At 41.2% G+C, this 27,491-nt stretch overlaps 1 protein-coding gene across 1 annotated transcript; it reads right to left on the bottom strand.

The window, feature by feature from the left end:
• On the bottom strand, window positions 1–25,879 carry LOC129148264 (cyclin-Y-like protein 1). Its single transcript, XM_054712881.1, has 10 exons — window positions 25,681–25,879; window positions 22,873–22,935; window positions 22,098–22,132; window positions 16,329–16,426; window positions 13,380–13,415; window positions 10,808–10,859; window positions 8,214–8,333; window positions 5,065–5,231; window positions 1,903–2,065; window positions 1–251 (listed from the first exon to the last, which is right to left on the bottom strand). The coding sequence occupies exons 1-10, from the start codon at window positions 25,877–25,879 to the stop codon at window positions 141–143; spliced, it is 1,044 nt and encodes a 347-aa protein (XP_054568856.1). The 3' UTR covers window positions 1–140.
• Between the last annotated feature and the right edge of the window lie 1,612 nt (window positions 25,880–27,491).

Here is a 27,491-nt window from a genome sequence, read left to right as displayed (position 1 = left end):
GTAAGTGAGAAACTCATTATGTCAATACCCTTAAATCCCCCTTAAAAGGAAATAACTTAGCTGGGATTGGAGCAGGAGCGGTAATTCTTCTCCAGTCCTTGCAGATGAGGGGCTCATCATGTCACAGCCCTCATTCCTCCTTAAGATAAGATGGCATTGGCATGTTGCACATTAGTAAGGTTATCACAGCTGCCAGATTTTTTTATGGCCACCTTGCACAGGTTTTTGTTCTCACAATATTTGGAAATGGCCTAGGAGGAGAAATGAGATAGAGCACAGGGACATTCAAAATAAAAGAGTTGCAGCCTTCACAGAGAAAGCCACACATTCCTACTTCTTTACATGGATTATAGTTACTGCTTCTCCGGAGAGCTGTGGTCTACACTCCTATTTTATGTTCATTCACAAAGTTAAGTAGTTTAGGGACTCTGATTAGATTGACAGAGCAAAGGGGAACTTAGAATTTTTTAAATTTTGGGTTTTTTCCAAGATGTCAAAGGTGTGACAGTGTCCTAACAATAATACCATCTGTTGTCTGTACACTTGGTTCCTTAAATATAATAAACACTAGTGGCCCGGTGCACTAAATTTGTGCACGCGGGGGGGGGGGTTGTCCCTCATCCCAGCCTATAACCTCTCCAATCTGGGACTCCTTGGGGGAATGTCGGACTCTAAACCAGCAGTCAGACATCCCTCTCGCAATCTGGGACCACTGGCTCCTAACCACTCACCTGCCTGCCTGCCTGTTGCCCCTAACCACTCTGCCTGCCAGCCTGATCACCCCTAACTGTCCCCCTGCCGGCCTGATCACCCCAACTTCCCCCCTGCCAGCCTGATAGCCCCCAATTGCCCCCCTGCTAGCCAGCTCACCCCAACTGCCCCCCACCAGCCTTCTTGCCCCCAAATGTTCCCCCTGCCAGCCTGCTCACCCCCAACTGCCCCCAATGCTGGCCTGATAGCTCCCAACTTCCCCACTCTCCCCTCCCCCTGCCAGCCTGATCGCCCCTAACCGCCTCTGCCTCAGCCCCACCACCATGGCTTTGTCCGGAAGGTCTCCCTGGCTAATTAGCATATTACTTTTTTATTAGTATAGATACAGTTGGGAAAAGTCATTGTTTACTTAGCTATTTACATTCTATCCAATCTTCATTAGTTAGAATTTACTCTAAGCAAATTTTAATGAAGCAGGCAAGTTCTGAATTTTACTGAAATATAGGAAAGGTCTAGTGATTGAAGCACCATAAAGGTTCTATTTCACTTGCACATTATGGTAGAAGTACATCTTATTCTAAAGGACCATTAAAGTACCATAGAAACTGTCCATTTCAGTTGTAATTTTGTGGTATACTCCCCAGAATTCATAAGCCATAAATATTACTTTGTTGCACATACTTTACAATTGCCATTGAAAACCCATATACTTTCTACACCCAGTGTTTGAAGTATATATTCTATGATCTAAGTGTCACTCTCTGAGGTTAGTTTTGTCTAACAAACTAAAGGTACTGAACTGTGATCTATACAGAAAAGACATGAATTTGCAAACTGAGTTAGGAGTGATAAGTAGAATATGGTTGTAGATATGATTAGCGACACAATTTAAAGAAATTATTCATATATGGCTAGAAAATAGAATACAGATTCAAAAAAAATCCTCAAAGTTTAAAATGGATTTAAATTATTCTGAATCATGGTCACAGAAAAGATAATTTTTATAATATGGGATTCTTATACACACCATAAAAAATACCGCTAATATGATGTGAAAGAGTTAATAAGTCTTATTCAATGTTCTAGTTAAAACAGCTTTTCATTTTCCTAATACTACATAATATGATTTACCCACAGATATTGGCTTTTGTGTCTGGCAGCAAACCCCACTTTGTGAATCCACAGCCTTACCTCTAGGTTCAGTGCTCTTTCTTTTTGAAGAGGAGCAAGTGCAATAGGCAGTCCATGGTCACTTGCTAAAGACCGAAGGTCAAAATAGTATTGGGCATAGACACTGGCAGAAACATAAAGATGAAACCGCAGTAGACATATGTACTGCCTTTCCAACTCATTTCTGGGGGAAAAGGAAAACACAAAACCACCAGAGGGCAATTTTAGTCAACATGGTTCTCTTCAAAATTGTCATTCTAAGCTACTAGGTTGGCTCTGAGTTTAGTTTTGAAACAAATAAAGGCTACCCAGCTGGGCTAATACACTAATGTTCAAACAGGCAAACAAGGTTCAACAATTCGCGGTCCCTTTTGCCTCCCAGGACTTTGAGTTTGGGGCACGGGGAAGGAGGTTATGTCTCTTGTGCACAACTGCTGTTGGGTAGGGGCTCGATTATCAGAGTCCCGTTAGTGTAGCTATAGGTTGATTCTCCTTGCTCACTCACAGGGCCCCACTCTAGTGTTCAGATGGAAGGAATGATGTATGCTGTTTCTTAGCCCTGAAGAACTTGCAGACATTTCCATCAGGCTGATAACAGGAAAGGGATTAGTAAAGTAGAGATGTGACAACAAAAGGATTGGGCACATCACCGCAGCAACAAATGGGTCCATTCAGAGCCACCACTATTATCTCTGAGGGGAAAACTCTTGGAAAATTATCAGACACCAAAAAAGAAGTTGAGGAAGAGACAAATAAATGGAAACATATACAAAGCTCATGGTCAGGAAGCATTAACACCTTTAAAATGTCCATACTACCTCAAATAATCTATTTCAATGAAACTCCTATCAAGATGCCAATGCCATCTTTTACAGAAGTAGAACAAATAATCCAAAGTTTTATACAGACCCACAAAAGACTCTAAACAGTCACAGCAGTTGAGAGAAAAACTAAACAGGTTGGAGGTATCACACTACCTGCTATCAAACTCTACTACAAGGCTATAGTAATCAAAAGAGCATGGTACTAGCATAAAAACAAACATAGATCAATGGAACAAAATAGAAAATCCAGAAATAACCCCATACCTGTATGGTTAATTACTATTTGACAAAAGAGGAGACTTGATTCAATGGTATAAAGACAGTCTATTAAATAAATGATGTTGGGTAAATTGGACAGATACATTCAAAAAATGAAGTTAGACCACTTCTTACACCACATACAAAAATAGACTCAAAATGGATTATTAACTTAATGTAAGAGTCAAAACCATAAAACTCATAGAAAAAAACATAGGCACTAAAGTCTGGAATATTTCTTAGTGTTTTGCTGATAGATTACCCTGTGCAAGTGAAATAAAATAAAAAATAAAGAAATGGGACTACATCAAACTAATAATTTTAGTATAGCAAAAGAAAACATCAACAAAATAAAAAGACAATCCACTGACAGGAAAATGTATTTGACAATGATATATCTAATAAGGGGTTTAATATTCAAAATTTATAAAAAACATATATAACTCAATACCTTATAAAAAACATATATAGCCCAACACCAAAAATACAAACAATCTAATTAAAAAATGGACAGAGGGCCTGAACAGACACTTCTCCAAAGAGAGCATACAGATGGCTGATATACATGAAAAGATGCTTAACATCACTGATCATCAGTGAGATGCAAATTAAAACCACAATGAGATATACTCACACCTGTCAGAATGGCTATCATCAATAAATCAACAAACAGCAAGTGTTGATAAGGATGTGGAGAAAAGGGAAACCACTTTTGGTGGCAATGTATACTGGTGCAGACACTGTGGAAAATAGTATGGAAGTTCCTCAAAAATTAAAAATGGAACTGCCTTATGACTCAGTGATTCTACCCTGAGTATATATCCGAAGAAAACCAAGATACTAATTTGAAAGAATATATGCACCCTATGTTCACTGCAGTATTATTTACAATCCTCAAGCTGTAGAAGCAACTCAAATGCCCATTAACTGATGAGTGGATAAAAAAGCAGTGGAATATCATTACTCATCCATAAAAAAGAATAAAATCCTTCCATTTGCGAGAGAACAGATGGACCTAGAGGGTATTATGTTAGTGAAATAAGTCAGTCAGAGAAATATAAATAACATGTGATTTCACTAAAAAGCAATATAAATGAACAAAAACAGAAGCAGACTCATAGGTAAAGGGAACATTTTGATGGTTGTCAGAGGAGAAGAGGTTTGGGGGGCTGGGTGGAGAAGGTGAAGAAATTGAGAAGTACAGATTGGCAATTGCAATGCAGTTATGGGGATATAAATTATGCCATAGTAAGGAGAGTCAATAATACTGCAATAATTATGCATGGTGTCAGGTCAGTACTAAAAATATTGTGGAAAACACTTTGCAAAGCACATGGTTTTTTAACCATTATGCTGTACACCTGAGATTAATATAAAATAACTATAGGCCTAGTGCACAGATTTGTGTTCTTTCGCAATCCGGGACCCCTCAGGGGATGTTAGAGAGCCAGTTTTGGCCCGATCCCCGCAGGCCAGGTGGAGGGACCCCACTGGTGCACGAATCTGTGCACTGGGCCTCTAGTATGCATAAAAGATCTTTGGTTAATCTCTTCCCGTCCTCCCCTCTACCCCCTTGTTTCTGAGATTCATGAGTCTGTTCCATGTTTCCATGCCTATGGTTTTCGCTCCTGCATTAAGCGTCTTCCCCCTGGTGGTCAGTGCATGTCATAACTACTGGCTGGTCAGCCGATCCCTTAGGCTTTTATATATAGATATCGAATGTAAAGTCTTATTGAAAATAAATGAAATTTTAAAAGGGGGAAATAAAAGACCTAAACTGGTAGACAGCGTTAAGGAAGCCATGAAAATATTTACATCACTGTTGTTTTTGGATGTGAGCTTCTACAAAGTTTGCTACCAGAGAAATATACCAAATTATCACACAGATTATTACAATAATAACACATGAAGGCATACTAATTAATGAGGAGGAGTATGAAATGTTTATAGCAAATGTGGATAGAAAAATATATGTAATTTTATGCCTAGTTCAGTCCTCTGCACAATGTAACCTTTCAAAATATTTATTTTGTAAATTTTATGGGGGCAAATAAGGTATTCGAAAATGGTTAGAAACTTCATCAAAACCTTGCAAACTCACAAGTCCTTGATTGTAATGCCTCTTAGCAATCGGGTGAAGTGAGTATTCCATATAGCCAGATCGTGCAGATACTTGTAGGCCTGAATAATCGCTTCCAAAACAATGCGTTTCCAGTTAAATGGGCAAAGGTCGATTTCAGCATAAATTAAAAGTCTTTCTATGTAAACCTGCAAAGTAGAACACTGGTCTTTGATTCTAGTTCAGTTTAAGTGCTGTGATAAGAACTTACAGGAATGACAGATTTCATCAGTTTTTGACATGCCTTTTATTCTTAGGTTCTAGAGAGACTGCTTGGCCAGCAAAAGCCAGAGGCCAAGAAACAGTTGCAAATCAGATACTTTTATTGCCTACTTTCCAGGTGAATTTACAGCCTGCTCACCAAAGAGTCTCTGGTCCAACTCTTGGCCCCAGTCAGGACTCATGCGGGAGGCAATCAACAGATGTCTCTCTCTCATACTGATGATTCATTCTCTCTCTCTCTCTCTCTTTTTTTCCTCTCCTCCCCTCTCTTTTCTACTTTCTCTGAAAATCAATGGAAAACATATCCTCTGGTAAGGATTAACCCTTTGCACTCGCTTGCTTTTTTCTCAATTCCTTTATTCTACTCGGGATTTAATTTTTAAATACCCCAGATTTTACAAAGCGCGGCAGTAGAATAAAAAACTGGAGTTTCTTTTCATACAAACTTATTTATTGGGATTTTTTCATATTTCAAATTATTGATACATTCAAAGAGTAATTTTAATCTCGACATCCGAGTGCAAAAGGTTAAAAAAAAAAATTTAAAGACAGCTCCCCCAGTGGCTGCTGTGTGGTGCAGCAGGACAGGCAGTGCAAACAGGTGTGTCTGAGGCAGGTCTCTACAACTGTCAAGTATTCCTGGATTTAGTGCCTTTGTAAGAAACACACATGCACACCAAGGGTAGTCCTTTTATGTCTCCTAAGCCTCACATCTCCATCATGATTCTGTGAAATCCATCTCTGTCTTACACAACCTGAAGCTTAGTCAGTTCTGTTGGTTTCAGGTGGTAGCAGAGCTGCCAGTCTCTGTCTCCCTGGTTCTCCTCTAAATCTGCCAGGTAGCTGGTGAGGTCTCATGATTTCTTCACATGTATTACATGTCTATTCTACAAAGAACTGGGTGAAGGTAACAGCTAAGCAAAGATTATAGAGGCAAGCTGTGATTTGTTGTTACGTCAAAGGGTTCTTTGAAGAAGAGTATGTTGACTGTCTGAGGTTATCAGATAATCTCAAATGGACAACTCACATTAGCCAAAGGTCTTCAAACCCAGCTGTATTTTAGGAAGCAAACGGTTATTGAACATTATGTGTTATTAGTGAAAGTTTGCACCAATATCCCAAAGCTAAATGCTCTCAGATATCCTATGAATGAACCTCCTTACAAGATTCAACGGTCAACTTTCTGGGAATAATTAGATACATATACAACATTGGAAATCACTCAACTTCCTGCAATCTTTACTGTAGACTTGGTATGTGCCATTAACCATTCATTTATACCACTTGCCCTCTGGTGTCATTGGAATTGAGATTTCTCTTCTCACTGAAACTCTTCTAGCAGTGAAATCAATCCCATCCCACTTCTGAAGAACACCTCCCACAATTACCTCTTTTTGAACACTTCCCTGTGGCCCAGACACTCTCCCCAATATGAATGTCTTTATATGGTACCCATCCCACCCGCCACAACCCCTAGGATGCTTCTTCTCTGTTTGCTCACAGTGAATGCCCTGATGCTGCTTCTCATCTCCCACTCTCCCCTTCACCCTCTGTAGTCTGCCCCCGGCACTGTCACTAGACTGAAACTACTACTGCTAAGGTCATCGGTGCATTTGCACATACAAACCAGAGCTCTTCACTGCAACTCCTCACTCCTCACACATTCCCTAATGTCATGTGGGCACTGCCATTTGCCTAGGTGCTTGGCCAAAGACTTCCAATTGAGTTAACCTGCTGCAATCTGTGAGCAATTCTTGTTATCTCTGCCTGTCACTGGTAGTCAGATCGCTTTCCAGTCTATTTCACTTCCCACCTGTGTCACTGTTATTGCCTCCTGATTTCTCACTCTCCACTCAGACTCCCAGCTACAGTCTTTCTCCCCAAAGCAGCCAGGATAGCCTTTTTAATCAAGAGCACTTCCCCACCCTGCTCAACTCTGCCAAAGGGTTTCCACCAAACAAATAAAAATGTCACTTCCTCCCATGGCCTGCAAGCTGAAAGGCCCAATCAGATGGCACGTGCCCTCCTGGCCCTCATGCCCTACCTTCTTTTCCTCATTTGACACTCTGACCACACTGGCCATACCTCACTCTTACTCAAATACCAAGTATAAGTTCCCGTCTCTGAATCTGGCACTTGTTCCATCTGCACATACACCAGAGCTCCTCATCTTCCTCAGTTCAGTCAGGTCAGTGTTCAGATGTCCTCTCTTTACAGAGGCTCTTTCTGATCACCTCTCTAAAGTAGCTGACCTAAGTACTCTTCCCTCACACCAAGCAGGAGACTTTCCCCTTTAGGATTGCCTGAGGCAGGAGTGATACAATCCCCATTCCTTCTCACTAGAATGGACCGCTCATTCCAAATGATACTCTTTCCACAGGAATCCTGGATGAATGACACAAAGGTCCTTACACAGCTGTAGCCGAGCAGGCAACTAGCAATGCCCTTTCAGGTCCTACTGGCACTAGAATCCTGGCAACATCACAGGAGTCACAAGAGGACAGCAAGGACGGATGAACACCCATCATCCCAGGAACAGCGAAGTTAGGGCTCTAGTTCTCAGTCAGGACACACATTACAACTGCCCGGGGAATGCAGCCTGGGACTCAGCTTAGCCCTACCCTGAACCTGTCTCTCCCTGGGGCCCAGAAGGCTCTGTTATTGCCCCCGTCCTGCCCCATCAGCACACCTTGTAAGTGTGCCTGTGTGCACTGCATGCGCCTATGTCTCCTGAGGTCCGGAAGGAGAAATTGGAAATCTCGCTCTCCTGCTGCCTTTAATAGCAACCGTTTTGTGGTGAGAAAAGCAAGGACATTTTTAATCATAGTGATTATTAAGCTGAAATGTGTGAACTTTACTTCCTTTTATAGGTTTCCCTTAATAAAGTTCTGAAAGAAGAACTATCTTACCAAAGTTGTTATTGCATATCCTGCTGTTACCTTATAGGCAAAGAAAAAAGGTCGAATAAATCTGTAAATTGATTCGGGATCGGGATTATGATGAAAGAATTCCTCGGGAACCTTTTCTTCCTGAAAGGAAGTACCCATTGAAGAAAAATATTAAGTACTTTTGTAACAGCCCTGTTCCACTTATGCCCATGTGCTAATTAAAATAATTTTTATTGGGTAACATGTATTTTAGCCTTTTAAATAAAATAATGGGACCTTAAAAACAATAGTGATTGAATAATGACGCTCATTAAAGATACAGGCACAACCTCAGAATATTTATATATTCCTTTCCACCTTCCCCCTCTAACATTCTGTCTAATTGTGAACTATTTTTAGGCTCCAAGGACTTGTTGGTCATCATGTCACAGTTCTCTGCAATCAACTTTGAGAATGTAACCATCGGGCTCTAAGGCTGTGCTGTGTGTACAATGCTCACCAGCCACATATTGTTATAGAGCAAATCTGAAGACATTTGAAAATTTTTGTCATTCTAATTAATTCAATATTTAAATAGCTGTTTAATTTTCTCCTAGAGATCTTGATATATCTACTAGGTTTATGTACAAATATTCATATTGTTTGATGCTATTGAAAATTTTCTTTTAAAAATATAAATTTTTGTTTTTTGGGTATGTTGACCCACTTTAGTTCACTAATTATACAAAGCTGAAACTCAGTTCTTACTGACATATCCTATATAATAAAAGGGTAATATGCAAATTTATGCAAATTTACTGAATGGTGGAACTACCACTCGCTATGATGTGCACTGACCACCAAGGAGCAGAGCCTCAACACAGGAGCTGCCCTTGGTGGTCAGTGTGCTCCCACAGGGGAGAGGGGGGGATGCTGCTCAGCCAGAAGCCAGGATGATGGCTGGCGAGCTCAGCGGCTGTGGCAGGAGCCTCCCCTGCCTCCACAGCAGCACTAAGGATGTAAGCCATCAGTCAGACATCCCCCGAGGGCTCCCAGACTGCAAAAGGGCAGGGGCCCAGCTTAGGGGCCTCCCCACCCCCAGTACATGAATGTCATCCACCGGGGCCTCTAGTTTCTTATGTAACACTAGAGGCCCTGTGCACAAAATTCGAATTTGTGCACTGGGGCGGGGGGTGGCCCTCAGTCAAGCCTGTGCCTTCTTGTAATCTGGGACCCCTTGGGTAGGGTCCCTAGGCTTGGCTGATGATCAGAGCATATCAGGGCTTTCCTTCCCCCGGCTGCAGGCAGCTGGTTGTGCCCCGCCGCTGCCACTGCTTGCCATCGGTACAGCACTGCCACCCCCCTACCCCACCACCAGTCACCTCACTCTGTGGGTGACAGGTGTGGGGTGGGATCATTGGCTGGCTTGGAATTTCCCTCTGCGGGGCGATAACTGGCTGGCCCTGCACACCCGTCACCACATCGCTAGTCAGTGGGCTGGGCCTCCCTCTGTGGGTTGATCAATTGTGGTGCCCCAGATTGATCACCCCGCAGAGGGAGGCCCTGCTCACCCACCACAGTGCTGTCTGTGGGGGTAGCCTGGGCCTTCCTCTTTAGGGCGATTGGGTGTGGGGCTCTGCCCACCCACCTGGGGCTCTGCGAATGGTCTGTGCCTCCGCCATTGGGGCGATTGTGGAGCCGACCCACCGGATTGATCGCCCCGCCAGCCAGCATGGGTCTCCCTCTTTGGGGCAATTGATCACCTCGCAGAGGGTGGCCTGGGCCTCCCTCTGCAGGGCGATCGTGGAGTGATTGCGGGGCCCCCTGACCAATTGCATTGCACCCACCTTGGCTGGCCTGGCGCCAGTGCGTGTCATAGTGTGGTCATTCAGAAGGTAGTCTGGGAGGTCATTCGGCTGTTCAGTTGTTTGGTCTATTTGCATATTACCCTTTTATTATTATAGACTAAAGGCCTGATGCACGGATTTGTGCACAGGTGGGATCCCTCGGCCTTGCCTATGGGGATCAGGCCAAAACCAGCTCTCCGATATCCCTCAAGGGCTCCTGGAGTGCAAAAGGGCACAGGTCGGGCTGAGAGACCACTCATCCCCAGTATACGAGTGTTGTGCATTGGGCCTCTAGATTCTTATGTAACACTAAAGGCCTGGTGCACAGATTTGTGCACAGGTGGGGTCCCTCGGTCTGGCCTGCAGGGATCAGGCTGAAACCAGCTCTCTGACATCCCCCAAAGGGTCCCAGATTGCAGGAGGGAAGTTCTCAGGTTACGCACCCTGGAATCGGGCTCCCTCCTCTCTGGTTCTGGATGCATCACCTGAGGACCACAGCTGCCAAGTCACAGCAGCTCCCCAGCTCCTGTGTTGAGCATCTGCCCCCTGATGGTCAGTGCGCATCATAGTTACCGGTTGGATGGTCGCTTATGCTTTTATATATATTGATTCCTTTTGCAAAATAATTAGATACAACATGGGGTGGGGAAGAAAACTTAAAGGAAGGTAACGTTAACTCCAAGCTGGAGAGAGTAATTTTCTACTAGTGATTAATTTCAAAGCAAATCAGCATGGAATAAACACAAGTGTCTGAGAGAAAGAGACAACCTTAATACAACTGGCACTTACTGTGACAGGATGGAGTCTCTCATCAAAAATGTCCTTAGATCTATTTGAATCTCTAGAAAATAAGAACGTGATTTTAAAAAGTAATCCAGAAATTGTTGTATTAGCAACACATCTGTTGGGAGTAGAGAGAATTTTGGTGGGAGCTTAACCTTCAACAAAGAAAGTCCTTCTACAAATTCTTCTCTTAGATCCTGTAGGAATTTTATGACCTCTTTTTACTCAACACATCGAATTCTGTGAAACCTTTTCTATAATGACCTGCCAGAGCTGCCTTTATAAGCATTGACCCTCCCTAATAGGCAATGCTAGTCAACCAAATCAATTGCCACTCCTCTAACCTTTCATTGAAAGACCCAGGAATATTTTATAAAGCAGTAGTGATGGGCAATCCTTCATGTGAAAATGAGATCCCTGTTTTTTCACTGTTTTTTTTTTTCTCTAACTAGTTTCCTATACTATATTCTTATTATATATTTCTTCTTGATTCTTTACAATAGTCTGAATTTAAAATTTGCCTTTGTATTTTAAAAGTAACCATTCTATTTATTTGAGAAAAAAATGGATTGGCTGCCTCCTATACATGCTGAACTGTGGATGGAACCAGAAACCTAGCTATGTGGCCTTACAGAATTGAACCTACAGCCTAGGTATGTGCTGCCCTAACTTGGAATCAAACCTACCACCTTTTGGTGTACAGGACAATGCTCCAACATTTAATGCCAAAATTTAATGGCAAACCATGGCTCGAGAGCCACATGCGGCTCTTTGGCCCCTTGATTGTGGCTCGGCGTTAGAACCACTTCTTCAAAATAGACTCGCCCAGGCCGAAAACCGACTTCTGTGCACGGGCCACGAAGTTTCAATTGCACTGTACATGCGCGCTCGCACGTGCTATTTTGTGGAAGAGCCACACTCAAGGGGCCAGAGAGCTGCATGTGGCTCGCGAGCCGCAGTTTGCTGACCACGGCACTAGACCATTTTCAGGAGAATCATGAGGCCAAAACTGTTTGTATAGAAATATTAAGGCATAGTCTGCATTTACACTGACATTTGCAATGACTGCATAAAAGCAAAAGTCAGTAAAACTGGTTTCTGAGCAAGAATCAAGGCAGAGATCCCACCCTATACTAGTAGTCATTCTACTCTTCACTGCCACTTGTTGACAAGAAATCTGCTTTACTTAAGCACATCTTTGATAAAGCAATGACAATGAATACTGTTATTAAAAACTGAATCTTCTTTTTATACTCTACAATAAGGGGAAGTATGCATTAAGCACTCCTGCATACTGAAATGTGCTTGTGTTAAGGAAAAGCACTTGGAATTAGTTGTGAGCTGAATGCCCTACTGTTTTCAGAGAATAATATTTTTATTTGATAATACAAGTGTCATTCTCTCAAGACTGAAAAGTGAGCCTGTCACTTCCAGAAAAATAACTTATACATTTCTTGCCAATTGCACAGTTCCAGCTATCAAGCTAAAAATCAAGATTGGGGAAAACTTGTACCCTTTTTGTGACCTAACAGCTTTTCAATACCTAAAGGTTTTTCTGGGAAGACTGGTGGTTATATGATGCTAACTAACAAAAGTGAGTTTTGATACCGTATAAAGAAATGTGAACTGATACTTTCCAAATGACCAATGCATAATGTTATTATGAAATTACTTACAATGTAAGAGATTCATTTAGCATAGAATATGTATGCATGGGTACTAATTTAACAGAGACCTTAGTACAAGTTCAAGGACAGGATTTAAAACCATTGTAACTAATTTAAGGAGACAGCTTCTGTGGACTTCTGGTACAGTATCAAAGAATATCCAAAATTATCTGAAGGCTTAAAAAATACAAACTTTTCTAGCCATAAAGATACATGAGGCTGGGTCTTCATATTGTTTATTCAAAACAAATTATTGAGATGACTGAGGTAATCACAAAGGATTGAAGACAGGGTGTACATGAGAATCAGCTGTCTTCTGTTGAAGCAGACATAAAGAGATTTGCCAAATGTAAATAAGTGACACAATTTCCATTCGACCAATTTATTGTAGAAAGTGATTCTCTTTTACAAAGAATTATGTTAATGCTATAGCTCGCTATCAGGGGTGTTTCTGTCTTCCAGGAAACATTCAGCCATGGTAGAGACATTTTTGTTGTCACAATGGGGCCTGGGGAGAGGGTGCTACTGGCATCTAGTGAGGAGAGGCCAGGAATGTTGCTGAACATCCTGTAAAGCACAAGGCAATCCCCCACAACAAAGAAGTATCCTGCTCAAAATGTCAACAGTGCTTTAAAAACTATGTTTTAGCATACAAGGGACTTATTTTTAAATTCTCAATTTTAATTTCTAATCCAGTAAATATTAATATAGCCCACATCAACAAATGTTCTTTAGAATCCTCAATAACTTAAACATTAGAAGTCCTAAGACAAAAAAAAAAAAGGTTCGCTTCAAAAATGTAATAAAAGCACTATAGCCTACTCCAATAATATCTATAGTTAAAACCTAACACTAACGTTATATCTTGTAAGTTTATTAGCTAGAATAACAGGACTGATTTTAAAACTCACCTGTTCTTTATGTGGTAATATATTGCTAGTGCCAGGCTGTGGAGAAAAGGAAAAGTAACAATTGACTTTATGTCAGGTCTAAAGACAAGTTTTAAAAGGGTTGTGGTGGGGGAAGACCATCCCATATGCCTAGTAGCCATGAGACCTCATTCAAAACAGTATCTCCTAAGCACTTTTTGCCTTGTTGCAGTTCTTTGTCGGTTAGTAAAATTAGGAAAACCAAAATGCGAAGGAATATGCTGTTAGAAGACATGTTTTGGGTGATTATTACAACATATAAGTTATTACACTCTTGCCCTATCATTTGCCTTTCTACTCATATATCCTTTCATCCTGTACAAGTAATACCTACTTGTACACATGCTTAAATTTAAGCCATATAGTTTTTCCACCTGCCCACCTATTTTCCTTCATTCCCCTAAAGTTAAATAAAATGCTCTATACCAAACTGAATCATTTAAGGTCACTTTTACATAATTGTTAAGAAAATTTAATGGCAAATATAAGAATACAATGGAGTAAAATTATACACAGTGTAGTATTAAAAACATTTATTTCCAAATTAGTTTAAATACAATTTTAATGAGCAGATGTAAGTGCTCAGATACTGTGTAAGTTACATTATCCCTATGTTATTCCCAGATGCTGTGTAACATGAAACAAAGGGGTGCTGTAGATTAAGTTATATGCTTTTTCTCTTTGCCCCAAATGTCAAAAATGAAGCTCCAAATAATTGAGGAAAAGCAAATCTGAATTTTATAACTAGGTTATAGAATATTAGCAGTTGTAGAAAGGCCTGTAGCATTGTTAGCATCAAAGATGGGCACTTCTATAGTGCTTCAAACAGTTTCATCTTCAAAATGATTTTAAAATCATAGAATTTGAAGCATATAAGGTGAAAGAAACTAATGAACTTGTGATGATATTTAATTCAACAACCCATTTTACAGAGAAGATAATCAAGGCTTAAAACTGACTTCCTCAAGGTCCCACCAAGAGTGAGAAGCAGTTCTCCTTCTCCCACCCTCTAACCAGGCAATGTGGTTCCCAAGCTTGGCTGTGCATTGGGATCATCAGAGGAGTTTTACAAACTGCCTTCTACCACCTTGAGTTGATCTGATTCATCTGGCATTGGGTATGACCTGGGGTTGTTCAGAAAGCTTCTCAGGTGATGGCAAAGTGCAGCAAAGTTTGAGAACACATGAATTAGGATTAAAATAAAAATAATCCCAGATGCTTTTCTCTATATAAAGATTCCTTCTATCCTTCCTCAGCTTATCAGAAGGCTTGTGAGAGTGGGAGAGTGTGTTGGGAAAGAAGTAATGGAATGCATGTGTATAGAGACACATTTAGATAAAAGTTGCATAAGTGATTATAATAAGGCTCACCCATCCCATTGAGAACAATGCACTACTACCCCACAATAAACATTTTTTCAAAACCATTCCTAAAAGCCAATGAGCTCTATTAAAATTCTCACTAAACTTTTATTTTATCAATAGTAAATGTACTGAATGATCATTTTCAAAACTCGATAAGAGCAAATGAAAACTTACTGTACTTCCAAAAACTAGACAATTTTGGAGGAAAAAAGTATATATTCAAAACGACTCTTGAATTATATACTGTAACATCAGAATCATCTAACTCAAAAGAAGCTATGGAACACAGCTAGAGTGGACTGGTTTTCTACTCCCAGATTTAGTGGTCAGACTGAAGAAAAAGACTCAGTGATTGTGAGATAGGTGTCAAAACTCAGGACTTTAGAGAGAGATGGGCTCAATTTTTGCAGAAAATCAATTTGATCTCAACTGTTGTTATGAGAGAAGAAACTTCCATTATGATTGTAAACTGGCTGTTTTTAATTAACGTAGAAGTTACTGAGAATTTAATTAGCAAAAAAGGTGGTACAATATAGACAAAATTAAGTTTATAAATAAATTATGTTTTAGGACTGAAAAATAAAATTAGAAATGAGGATTTTATTATTTTCAGGTAGCATTTCCCAAACTGTGTTCTGGAAAGTCAACCCTCACATCCCAGGGAGACACTGATAATGATCCTTGGACCACCCCAATGGAATTCAGGAAGCTCTACATCCAAGTTTGGTTTTATTTTTCTCTTAAATAAGCTTGAAGGTTTCAGATTAGGGTGTTTTTTTAAAGTCTCCAATTGTGGACTATGAACTTACAGAATTAATGAAGTTTTCATAATCATGACACTGTTATGTTTGCTTAAACGTAAACCTGGCTGTGACTAGGTTTTCAAAACTTTACCTCTCTCATGATTTTCTGCTTTGATTTTGTTATATATGGATCGATATAGTGTCTTGAATATGCATTTATATATCTATACATATATATATATAACTACATTTAATACATCTATGAAATTAAAAGCTCAGCTGAACAAGTTTAAGACACAAAGAAATTATCTTGAAAAGTTGTTCCTTAAGACTGGTTTGATGCATTTTTCCTGGAAGGAGAGTGCATTTCGATACAGAAATGGTGCAGGAATAAAGAAAGCACGATGGGGGAAATCTGACACAATCCAATGAGCTGTAAATGCAGATGCACTCTGGTGCCAGTAGGGGACAAGCTGCCCCTCCTTCCTAGAGCAGCTTCCAGGGCAGTCAGTACACATGGTTCCAGGCCCATTTCTCATGAAGAAATACTTTATTCCAGAAACATTCAGTAAAACGCGCTTCTCCTCTCATTGTGTTCAACAATGAGTCTCAGAAGCAGTAATGCCTCAAGTAAAGATAAATACTTTTGGGGGGATTTTTTAATTGTTAAGTGGGTTTCCCTTCTTCCATCCACTCTGAGATTAAAATGGAAGTGGAAATCAATATATAATTGACACCAGTTTTTTAACCTGAGCACTGAAAAGGACAATCAAATGAAAGTACCTATGGGCAGGATAAGGGGTCTGTCCCCTATTTGTACTCACCACTGCACAGCGATTCTCAGATCAGGCTGAGAAATCGAGTAGTCAACATATACAGTAGCACATGAGCTGTACTTTTCCCTAAGGTGACCAGGAGATACCTGAAGGGGAAGGGGAATAGAAGAAAATATGACAGTAAGTTAAACCTATAAAAGTATGTTTTTCCTTGGGTAAAATGTCAAACAATTAAGCATTACAATTGTTCTCATACTCTATGAACTACTTTAGTGCAATACCATGTGCAACTCTACGGTAAACCCATTACATGCTCTAACTTCCAACAATGAGAATTGAGGAGGGGATCATAAAATGCTGCCCTTGACAGACTACCTATAATCCAACTTGGCATACACATATGATAAATTCCCTTTATAATAATGTAAAACATTTAAAATAAGATTTCAGTGTTTTTTCCTTAAAAAATAAAAACTGCTGAGATTTCTATTTCTGCTAGTTATTTTCTACATTAAGACATACTGCCATCCTACATAATAAAAAGGTAATATGCAAATTGCATCACTCCGCTACTCCCACGATTGGGCTGGCTGGAGGCGTGGGGGGCGGGACTCAGGGTGGCCGATTGGCTCCGACCCCCCGCTCCTCCCGCCTGCCTAAATGGCCGGCGCTGCGGAAGGACCCATGGGGCCAGCGGAAGACGCTGGTGGCGGAACTCGGGGTGGCCGATTGCGTGGCTGCTGGCACCAGTTTTCCGCCAGCAGCAGTTTTCCTCTGGCCACCCGCTGATGGGAGCGCCTCCCGATTGGAGTTCCTCTCGGGGTGGCTGATCGTGCTGGCTGGAGGCGCTCTGATCGGCGGGTGGCCAGAGGAAAACTGCTGCTGGCGGAAAACTGGTGCCGGCAGCCAGGTGAAGGAAAAGTCTATTGCACGAAACTTCGTGCAACGGGCTTCTAGTTTATAATATTGAAGCAAGAGCACCTTATTGACGTCCACGAAAGCCAATAATAAATGTTGGTTCAGGAGGCAGGGTGACAAAACACATGTGTCTGAGGCAGAGGTGTGTGTGCAGGGCTGGCCTGTAGCTCATAAGTTAAGGGACAAGAGGTCTTCTGGGCCTCAGTTTCCTTACCTTGAGAATTAAAAAGTATTGTTTTAAGATTCTCTCACATCCAAAAACAGATCAAACAACTCTGAGAATTTAACTCTCTCTTCATGTTGAAATAAGACTATTATTACATTACTCAAAAGAGAACCTCAGATAATATGGAACTTTATATGATATTACAAATTCTACTAGAGGCCTGGTACACAAATTCATGCACAGGTGGGAGTCCCTTGGCCTGGTCACTGATCGGGGCCGATTGGGGCCGTCTTACCCAGTCCTGATCCGGGCTGATCAGGGCCAGCCAGCCAGGGGGAGGGACTATGGGAGGTTCGCTGTGGGAGTGCAATGACCACGAGGGGGCAGCTCCTTCATTGAGTGTTTGCCCTCTGGTGGTCAGTATGCATCATAGCGACCGACTGTTGGGTCATTCGGCCACTTAGGCTTTTATATCTATAGATTCCCTAAGCTACATGATACTTATCAGGACCCTGCCTCACTCAGCTGCTCTCTCTGACTACAAGGCCTTTTTCTTCCACCTTTTCTCAGCAAGGTTAACCCCACTTCCCATCTACTTCCAGGGTACCTCTGCCAGCAGCCACACTACAGAACTTCTCCATTTCTCTACTTTTACACACCCGAGTTACTACTTGTTACATGTTATCAACTGCTTCCAGGGCATCCCCCTCATAAAAAGTGAGCTTCTCTAGGGAAGGCAGGACTTTCCCTCCTCTTCTACCTCCAACTGCTGAGCACAGAATCTGGGGCAAATTAGGAGTTCAACAAGTGTTTGACCAATTATCTAAAATCAATTGCAACTGGAAGGTAAATCCTACTACAGATACAATTAGAATTTACCTGCAGTAGTGTCAGATTTATGACAATAACTTTTTGAGACCCGCTAGAGAATAAATTATCTTTAAAACACTAGAAATACTCATGTCTTTTAGAAGTATTCATTGATTTGTTAAGAGCCCAACAATACAGCAATAATCAAATACGGAAATAGCCAAAACTATGTTGGGAAAATCCACTTAGAGTAAAACCAAAACCCAATTCTAGTCACTGTAAATAGTTGAAAGTAATAGTAGTATTCTTTAATATCATAGAATACCAACAATTTTAATATACTTCATTTTGTTAGTGGCAAAATGGCACATTTTGTTAGTGGCAAAATGAATATAATAGAATCAGGGACATAGAAAGGGTTTGGACTGACAATTCTCAGGGGAAAGGGGGTGTGAGGGGTGAGGGAAGAGATTGGACAAAAATCTTACACCGATGGATGAAGACAGTGGCGGCGGGTAAGGGCATGGGGTGGGGTGGGGAATCAGGTGGAGAGGAGCTATGGGGGAAAAAAAAGAGGAACACATGTAATAATCTGAACAATAAATATTTATTTAAAAAAAACAGAATTATAAAATGTTGGTGGCCCTAGCCAGTTTGTCTCAGTGGATAGAGCACCGGCCTGCAGACTGAAGGGTCCCGGGCTCAATTCTGGTTAAGGGCACATGCCCAGGTTGCAGGCTCGATCCCCAGTAGAGGTGGTGCAGGAAGCAGCCGATCAATGATTATCTCTTATCATTGACGTTTCTATCTCTTTCTGAAATCAATTAAAACTAAAAAACAAAAAAACAAGCAAAAAAACCAAACGTCTTGGCGAACAAACTCAAGGAAATCCCCAGGAAGCAGAAAAAGACAAAATGGGAAATAAGAGGGGGAAATATTTAGAGATTTTTCCAGGAATACTAGTCTAAGAGTTCCAACTTCTGAGTAATAGGAATATTAGGAAAAAAGAAGGAATAAAGAATGTATAAAAGAAACAAAAATATTCCCTGAAAGTAGATAAGACCTGGAGTCTTGATGGCCACAATAAAATGAAAAGGTTCATACCAAAACATAACATGAAACTTCAGAATCCCAGGAATAGGTAAGCTTCTAAACATTTCCAGAGAAGAAAGGGTGGGGAAAATTACTAAAGTTGCAAATATATAATGTATCATACATTACCAATATATTTAAGAGTAACAATGTAATGAGAAAATAGTAGAAATGTATTTAGAACTGCAAAAATTTATTTCAACCTATAATTATCTGCTTTATTAATAAGTAGGAGGCATTTCAGAAAGGCTAGATCTCTAAACAATTTCTGCCCATGTATCCTTTCCCAGGAAAAAGTTCTTGGGTGAAAAAAAGGAGAATAACAATACAGAGGAAAACATAAACACGGGACAAAGATTTTCAACCAGTGTACCACCCAGCACACTGGTGTGTGGCAAGAATATTTACAAAATGCAATACCTAATAAAGTTTTTTTAAAAAAAGAAAAAGAAAAAAAATGCAATACCTGAGTATTTGGGCAGGGGCACTGACCTTTTCCCTTACATTGTCAAATAACAAAATGACAACAGCCAATACCACAATAGATGTCAAAAGTGAATGAATGACAATTATACTTTTTTTTTAGATCGGTAAAAAATATATTTTTTGGTGTGTCACAGAATTTTAGTCATTAGTTTATGCATGCCATGAGATGAAAAAGGTTGAAAATTGCTGACCTAAGAAACCAGGGATCCAACACAAGAGTGTGTGAGATCCCAGATGACTTTAAAGGAATATGCTTAAAAGCAGGCACAGAACAGGCCTTTGGAGAACAAGGGTATAGCAGAGGAGGATAACAAAAGGCTAGGAAGATGGCTTCCAATAAGAAATGGAACAAATGTGTTTAGTACATGGAAAATATTTTTGACAGGCATGTGACAAATGTCACAGCATGTTCAGAAAAAAAGAAAAGAAGTGATTACACTAAAAAAATTAATTCCACACACATAAAAATGAAATCTTACTAGGTATTATGTTAATGTAGCATAAATGTAGTGATTTGTCTAATAGTCATCTTTCTCTGCCAAGTTACTAGGTTGTTAGATATAAAGCAGTTATTTCTGAAATGAGAAAGACCAGCCTACTTGCTGCATTTGGCTAAGTGAGACATGTTGATGAGAAAGAGGGGTTTGGATTGTCCTGGAGAAGTGTAGCAGTGCTCAAATTTCAGTAATATAGGGGGTCCCAAAAATGAATACACATTTTAACAGCTGATAACTCAATTTTCTTTTTTCTTTCTTTCTTTACAAACCCTTGTGTAGAAGGCTGACTTTCAATAGATTGTAGCTAGGGAGCTGCTCTGCAAAGTACGAAACCCCAACCCAGAAGCAGGTAGTCTATGAATGGTTTAGCACCAGGTTCCCCACGAATGTGCAATGCGTGAAGGGCATGGGGGTGGCCCCCTTTCCGGCCCCACCCCGTTTCCCAGGACAAAGGGCTCTCTGCACCGGACCCAGTCCCAAAGCATGGCGGAGCGTGCCACGCCACCTCAGCGAGGCGGTTGGGCTTGATGGCCCACTGGCAGGGACTGCGGGGAACCCGCTATCTGAGGCCAACCGAGGCTCCCCGGTGCTGCCATATCGTTCCGCCTGGGCGGGATTCTGACTTAGAGGCGTTCAGTCATAATCCCACAGATGGTAGCTTTGCCCCATCGGCTCCTCAGCCAAGCACATACACCAAATGTCTGAACCTGCGGTGATAACTCAATTTTTACTCCTTTTCAGGTTTAACTGATTCAAATTAATAGGTAAAGCCAGCGTATACTTTGAACAAAGAAAACTTACTTTAAACTCTGACTAGACATTTTTTAATGGGGAGATATAAAACTGGCAATAGGTGACAAATTGAGGGCACACAATTATCGACTAAAATAATTAATTCTTGACATTTGCAATTCTATTGCTTTGTTTTGCCAGCAGTGCCTGGACCAGAATGGTCATCAGTTGGAAAACAGGTACTGACAAAATTTATTCACTTCTGTAGAGTCTTTCAAATTTTGAAAATGAACTATCCTACCTAATAAAAGACTAATATGCAAAATGACCGAATGGTGGAATGGCCGGTTGCTATGATGTGCACTGACCACAAGGGGGCAGATGCTCAATGCAGGAGCTGCCCCCTGGTGGTCAGTGCATGCCCACAATGGGAGTGCAGCTTGGCTGCTCCAGCAGTGGGCCTATGCCCACAGGCCACACCCCCACCAGTGCATGAATCTCGTGCACAGGGCCTCTAGTAAGCTAATAAACACCAACATAATCATGCAGAGTGCATATACATTTTTTGATCAAAAGAATGAAGGGTATACAAGCAAAAGGCACCGCCAGATAACTAGATGGCTCAACAGTAACAAATATTTGCATAGTCATGATAACAGAAACACTGATTCTAATTTACTAAAAACCATGATACATGTTGGGAGAACAGAAGAAAGGAAATAAGACCACCCTGCAGAGAGGAAGCTAAGCTTTCAGCTGCTACAATTAGTCAATAGATAACACAAAAATTGCCTTAGCTATTATCTTGTTGTTAATTTTGTTAAAAAACAAAATTAAAAGTTAAGGCAAAAAATTAAGGCAGATTTTTATACCACAACCATGTTACTGACATTTAACTTAAAGGTCAGAACCCCTTTAAAAAATGACCATTACTAAGCCAAAAACTTTCCTGAATATGTAAACTCGTTAATTAAGATAACATAAGTGATTAAGAAAATCTTCCAAAAAAGGTTCCTGCTAATGATACCTGGTTCATAATAGATTTCTAACAATTATGGCAGGCAATTTTTAATTCAAATTACTATTTCTTACATAACTTTTCAACTATTTACTTACATGGTAGAAATAGTTGTTCTTTCTCTTTCCTCCCACTAAGAATAAAAAGAATTAACTGATCAATAATGATACAAATGCCATAGAAAAAACAGAAGTTACTGATTACCTGAAAGATTACTAATATACAAAACTGGAGGCACACACTCCTTAGGACTGCAGAGAGGGGCACAGGATAGCATTTTCTTTACTGTCTCACCCTCTCTCTACCGGTGAGCAGCCCATGGCTCTGGAAGAAACTGAGACATACAGCAATCCTAACCAAAATGATCAGCTCCAGACAGTCATGTACACATGCCATGAAAATGCATGTTAAACCCCCCACTTTTTATTGACCTGCATGGATTCAAATAAAATGGACCCTTCCCTGCCTATACTTCTGCTGTCACAATCAACTGAAAGACTCGATCCGTGTGCCTTTTAAAGCAAGTAAACTTGACTGAACATAATGTTAAGGAAAATAAGCAGGCAAGCAGAAGCGTTAAAATCCTACAGTTCTGAGTTCTTATCCTAAAACAAACAGGACACAGGAAATGGACATTGTTGCACATGCTCCTGCTAAGCTTCTGGGGAACCCAAGAGGGCTCTGTTCCTCTGATGTACCCTGGTAGCATTACATAGAGCGAGAGAGTTTGAATAGCTTCAAATTTTAATGTGAGATAGCATCCTTTGCTTGAGCACTATGTAAGATCACAAATTCAATCCTCATATATAAACAACTGAAATGTTTTTATTTGTTCAAACAAAAACCTGTGACCTAAATTCTATCTTGACTTACCAATCATTTGACATTTCTTCAGGAAAATTGTGCCAGCCCTTGGATGGTCAGAAGGGATTAAACCTGAAGCCCAGAAAAAGGCATACAATTTTGTTGAGTAGAAAAATTCATAATTTAAAAAATAGCTATACATCAATTTATATCACTTACTGTTGGGAAGTCTTTTTAAGTAATAGTAATAAGCCAATTTTAATTTTAGTAAAGGCAATGATATAAAAATTCTACTAGGAAAATTCAAAATTGCAGAATTTTGCTATACATGTGCAGTAAAACCAGGCTATGTCTTAGACTTTATTTTTTAACTTGGACCTAAATAATCTATGAATTATGTATGTGTTTCCCCATGTCTACTTATCAATTAGAAATGGTCACTCTCTTTCGTGCTAATATTACCAACACATTTCAGAAAGTGTCAAGAAACAAGTTAAACTGTGGCCAATTATTGTCAACTACCTGCTCATATATCAAATATGCCCAAATCACATGAGCTGTATTTGGCAAATGTTCTTTACTATTAGGCTAATTCTCACTCCATTCACAAAATGAACTTATTTAGTTAGCTGTGGCTTACTTGGGGCTATTCATCGTGGCACACTTAAAAGAATAGTATAAAAGCTCAATGCTTTAATCTACAGGGAACCTTTCATGACAGTGACTTTTTATACTTTCATCAAAGTGATTTTTTTTCAATCTTTATTGTTCAAAGTATTACAGATGTCCCCTATTTTCCACAATTGTCCCCTTCTAGCCCACCCCCAGGCCTGCACCACCCTATTGTCTGTGTCCATGGGTTATGCATATGTGCACACAAGTCTTTGCTTGATCTATTCCCACCCACCCACCCACTCCAGCCTTCCCTCTGAGATTCATCAGCTGTTTCATATTTCTGTGTCTCTGGATCAATTTTGTTCATCAGTGTGTTGTTGTTGTTTTAGACATAGATGGAGTGGTAGTTGTTGCTTCTGAGTTGTATACAACAATTTCAAATGGAAATAATCAAGACTGGAGCAAGTTAAATAGACACACTTTGTGGAGAGTTTATAATATATAGGCTGCATTCTAAATAGCTTTGTATGCATCACCAAATTGAATTGGGCACATCTATCATCTGCATGTCAGCCTTTCCTGTTCAGCAGCTGGTTTCACAGTTGGTTCACATCTCTAAGTCTCGGTTTTTTCATCAGCAATAGGAGAATATACACAGGACTTGTTTGCAGTTAGAAGGACCAAATGGGCTATACATGGGAGTGAGTTGTAAATCTTGAAAGAACCATATAAAGGTCCTATTTTGGTCTCGCATCCAATACTACCCATCTACTAACTGGTTTATAAAATCACTCAGACAGAGGCATACTTTACAGCACCAAACAGAGTGAACAGAAATTTCACAGGTTCTCATTTGTTTTGTGTTTAAAGGTACAATTAATTAATTCACATAATTTATTCACTTTTTCACACTGTTTTAATATTCTGAACAGGGAGTACTTTTCAGTTATAAAGGCATATCCATCATCCAGGTGAATCCCTGGGCTTAATTATTCTAATTTTTAAAGAAATTAAAAGCTCATCTAGAGTTTAAATAGAATACGAGCTATGATGTTTTTTCTCTATGAAATAATTAAATAATCACTGCCATTTAAATGGAAAAAAATGGGCCAAAGGGGCTTTAACATCTTTGTAAATGTATGTTTTCTACTTCACAAATCACTCTTCATTAGCTACATTGTTACCCAGAATTATTTTAAACCAAGTACCATATCTTCTCTCTTCTCCCTCTCTCCTCCCACTTCTCCACTCCCCAAGCTCCTCTTCAGGCATCTGGTCTTTAGAACTTTTATCTCAACATTCTTACAGTTAAACAGGAATCTACTGGCAGTAGGAGAGACGATGAAGACAAACATTCTTGTGCACAATTTTACATCTTAACTGCCAAGACTTTATGTTACAAATTAAAGTCTACATGTATGTGTTTTTCTTTGGAAACTTTTGACCAACATTCTTGTGAACAACCCATCCCTCCTTGAGAACAAGCGATATGACAGGGAAGTCTGTTAGGTCACTGAAGTAAGACAGAGGGAAATTTGTGTCAACGTGGACATATGAATCAGAACTCCCTGGGTCCTCCTGTATGTAAAAACCAAACAAACAACTATTCTCTGTAGGTCTGGCAGTGATGTTTCACATCATTTGAGAAATTTTGAGTTCCCTCTCCCACCATTTCCTTCTGTGTTCAAATTACAGTTGGAAGGAGTAAACAGCTTCTATCCAGGCAACTGAAAACAGCCTACGCAAGAACACATATAGGTTCTATGTCAGTTATTGATTTTGAGTTTACATAACAAACCCTAAAATCTTTGCAGCTGAACTGTCCAGAGTATCAACCATCTTAACAGGTGGGAGCAAGGGTATCACTGGGCCCTACCTCATTCCTACACTACGTACCATAAAGCTCGATAAGGATAGGGAGATGGGATGGAAACTCTGCAGTTGGGATGTTCAAGTTTTCATTGAAAAAAGGAGAACATATACCCAGAATTCTTCCTGGAGTCCCAGGAGACATTAAACAGAACCATGAACAGGAAGGGACAACAGGCGGGTCTCAGGCTGAGCTGGGTATAGAAGAAAGAACTGGACATCTGGGTAGTGCACAGGGAAAGGAAGTGGCCAGACACGACAGGGAGAAAGAAAGGTTCGGGATACCAGAAAGAAGGCAAGACGGCGTCTGAGGTGGTGCTCATCTAGAGCATCCTGGGGTCAGCAGGGGCCAGAGGTGGAACTGACAGCACTGAGCACCTGCCACCTCCTTACCTTTGGGCATTTGCAGGTCACTGAGGCGCAGCACAGGGTGGCATTTGCAGAAGACCAAACCCACGTCCTTATGTTCCCGGGCAGCTCGAGTCACCTCACAGACATAAGACTCGGGGTATGGATTCACCCACTCCAAGCTCCGGCCCACTTTGGGGCTGGCATTGGGCTTCAGGCAGCGGCAGGTGAGTTTGTTCCCCATGAGGAACCTCTACTCCTCGCTGCTGTCACTGCCTTCGCTCAACAGTCCCCCCAACCCACCCTCTCCCCCCAAAATGGCCAACCCCGCCCCTGCTGCCCCCCGCCCCCCCACACAGCTGTCAGCCGCTGCCGCGTCCACTGAGGTGACCGGTCGGTGAGGACAGCCGGCAGTCTCACTCAGTTCAAAGGCGTGCTGATCAGGCAACTGCTGAGAATCACAACCACTGCAAGAAGAGAGCACAGCCGAAGCTCCACCGCCTGCCACAGCGCTTCTCAACTGAAGGCAGGGCTCCTGGCCGGCCCCAGCCAACCAGAGCACACTCTGTGGTCACCTGGTTACGAGGGACCAATCACGGCAGAGTTCCCTCCGCGTGCCCGCCTGGCAGAGAAGGCAGCGGGTCAGAATGGGGCCCTCCCTGCCCTGCAGCCCTCCACCCCTTTCCCAGCGCACACGTGTGGCCCAGTCTCGGGTTCCTTACAGAATTTCCTCAGCACAGTCAAATGCTGTCAGGAGGGCAGGAAACCTACAAATGCCCATGGCGGTGGCAACTGGGTGAAGAAGTGAATACATTTTTCAATTACTGTACACGTTTTGGAGAAGAATAGAAAAAAAATCAAGAAGAAAAAGACGTATACAATAATTACAAAATGTACAAACGTTTACAAACCCTTCAATCAAATAGATTCCCCCCCCACACACACACACACAGAAAGGACCAGAGGGAATGTTCTCCTTTATTAAAAGGATAGCAGGAGAGAAAGGTCACCTCAAAAAATCAGGGAAGCAGAGATTATTAACATTCAACAGTATAAGAGACATAAGTATGTTTTGGTGACAAGAATGAGTAATATTTTAAAATGTGGAGACCACAGTGGAATGGGAAATGATCTGATGAACTTCAGTGCTTTTTTTTTTAAATAGCATCCAGTTAAATCCGTAGGACCTGGATATAACTAGTTGCTATCCTATATAATAAAAAATTAATATGCAGATTGACCATCACTCCAACACACACCATTACCCCATGTGGACACAAGATAGCCACAACAAGATGGCCACTACAAGATGGCCAGCAGGGGAGGGCAGTTGGGAGGCACCAGGCCAGCAGGTGAGGGCAGTTGAGAGGGACCAGGCCTGCAAGGGAGGGCAGTTGGAGGCGATCAACCCTGCAGGGCAGGGCAGTGAGGGGTGACCAGGCTGGCAGAGGAGGAAAGTGGGGGGCAAACAGGCTGGCAGGGGAGCAGTTAGGCATCAGTCAGGCTGGCAGCGGAGTGGTTAGGGGGTGATCAGGCTGGCAGGCATAAGCAGTTAGGGGCAATCAGGAAGGCAGGCAGGCGAGCAGTTTAGGCAGATCCCACTGGGATCAGGCCTAAATGGGCCGTCAGACATCCCTCCAGCGGTACCAGATTAGAGAGGGTGCAGGCTGGGCTGAGGGACACCCCCCCCCCTCCATGCACAAATTTCATGCACTGGGCCTCTAGTTAATAATATTGTTGTCTAAAGTCCTAGGAATGCCATTAGACAGCAGTTTGATGACTCTTGTAAGCTTGAGACAACACTGAAGATGATGTGGTAAAACAGTGCCCGCACTTAACAAGAGACACACCCAACA

The sequence above is a fragment of the Eptesicus fuscus genome, chromosome 24 (assembly GCF_027574615.1).
Source record: "Eptesicus fuscus isolate TK198812 chromosome 24, DD_ASM_mEF_20220401, whole genome shotgun sequence".
NCBI classification, from domain to species: domain Eukaryota; kingdom Metazoa; phylum Chordata; class Mammalia; order Chiroptera; family Vespertilionidae; genus Eptesicus; species Eptesicus fuscus.
This window is presented reverse-complemented; position numbering and strand designations above follow the sequence as displayed.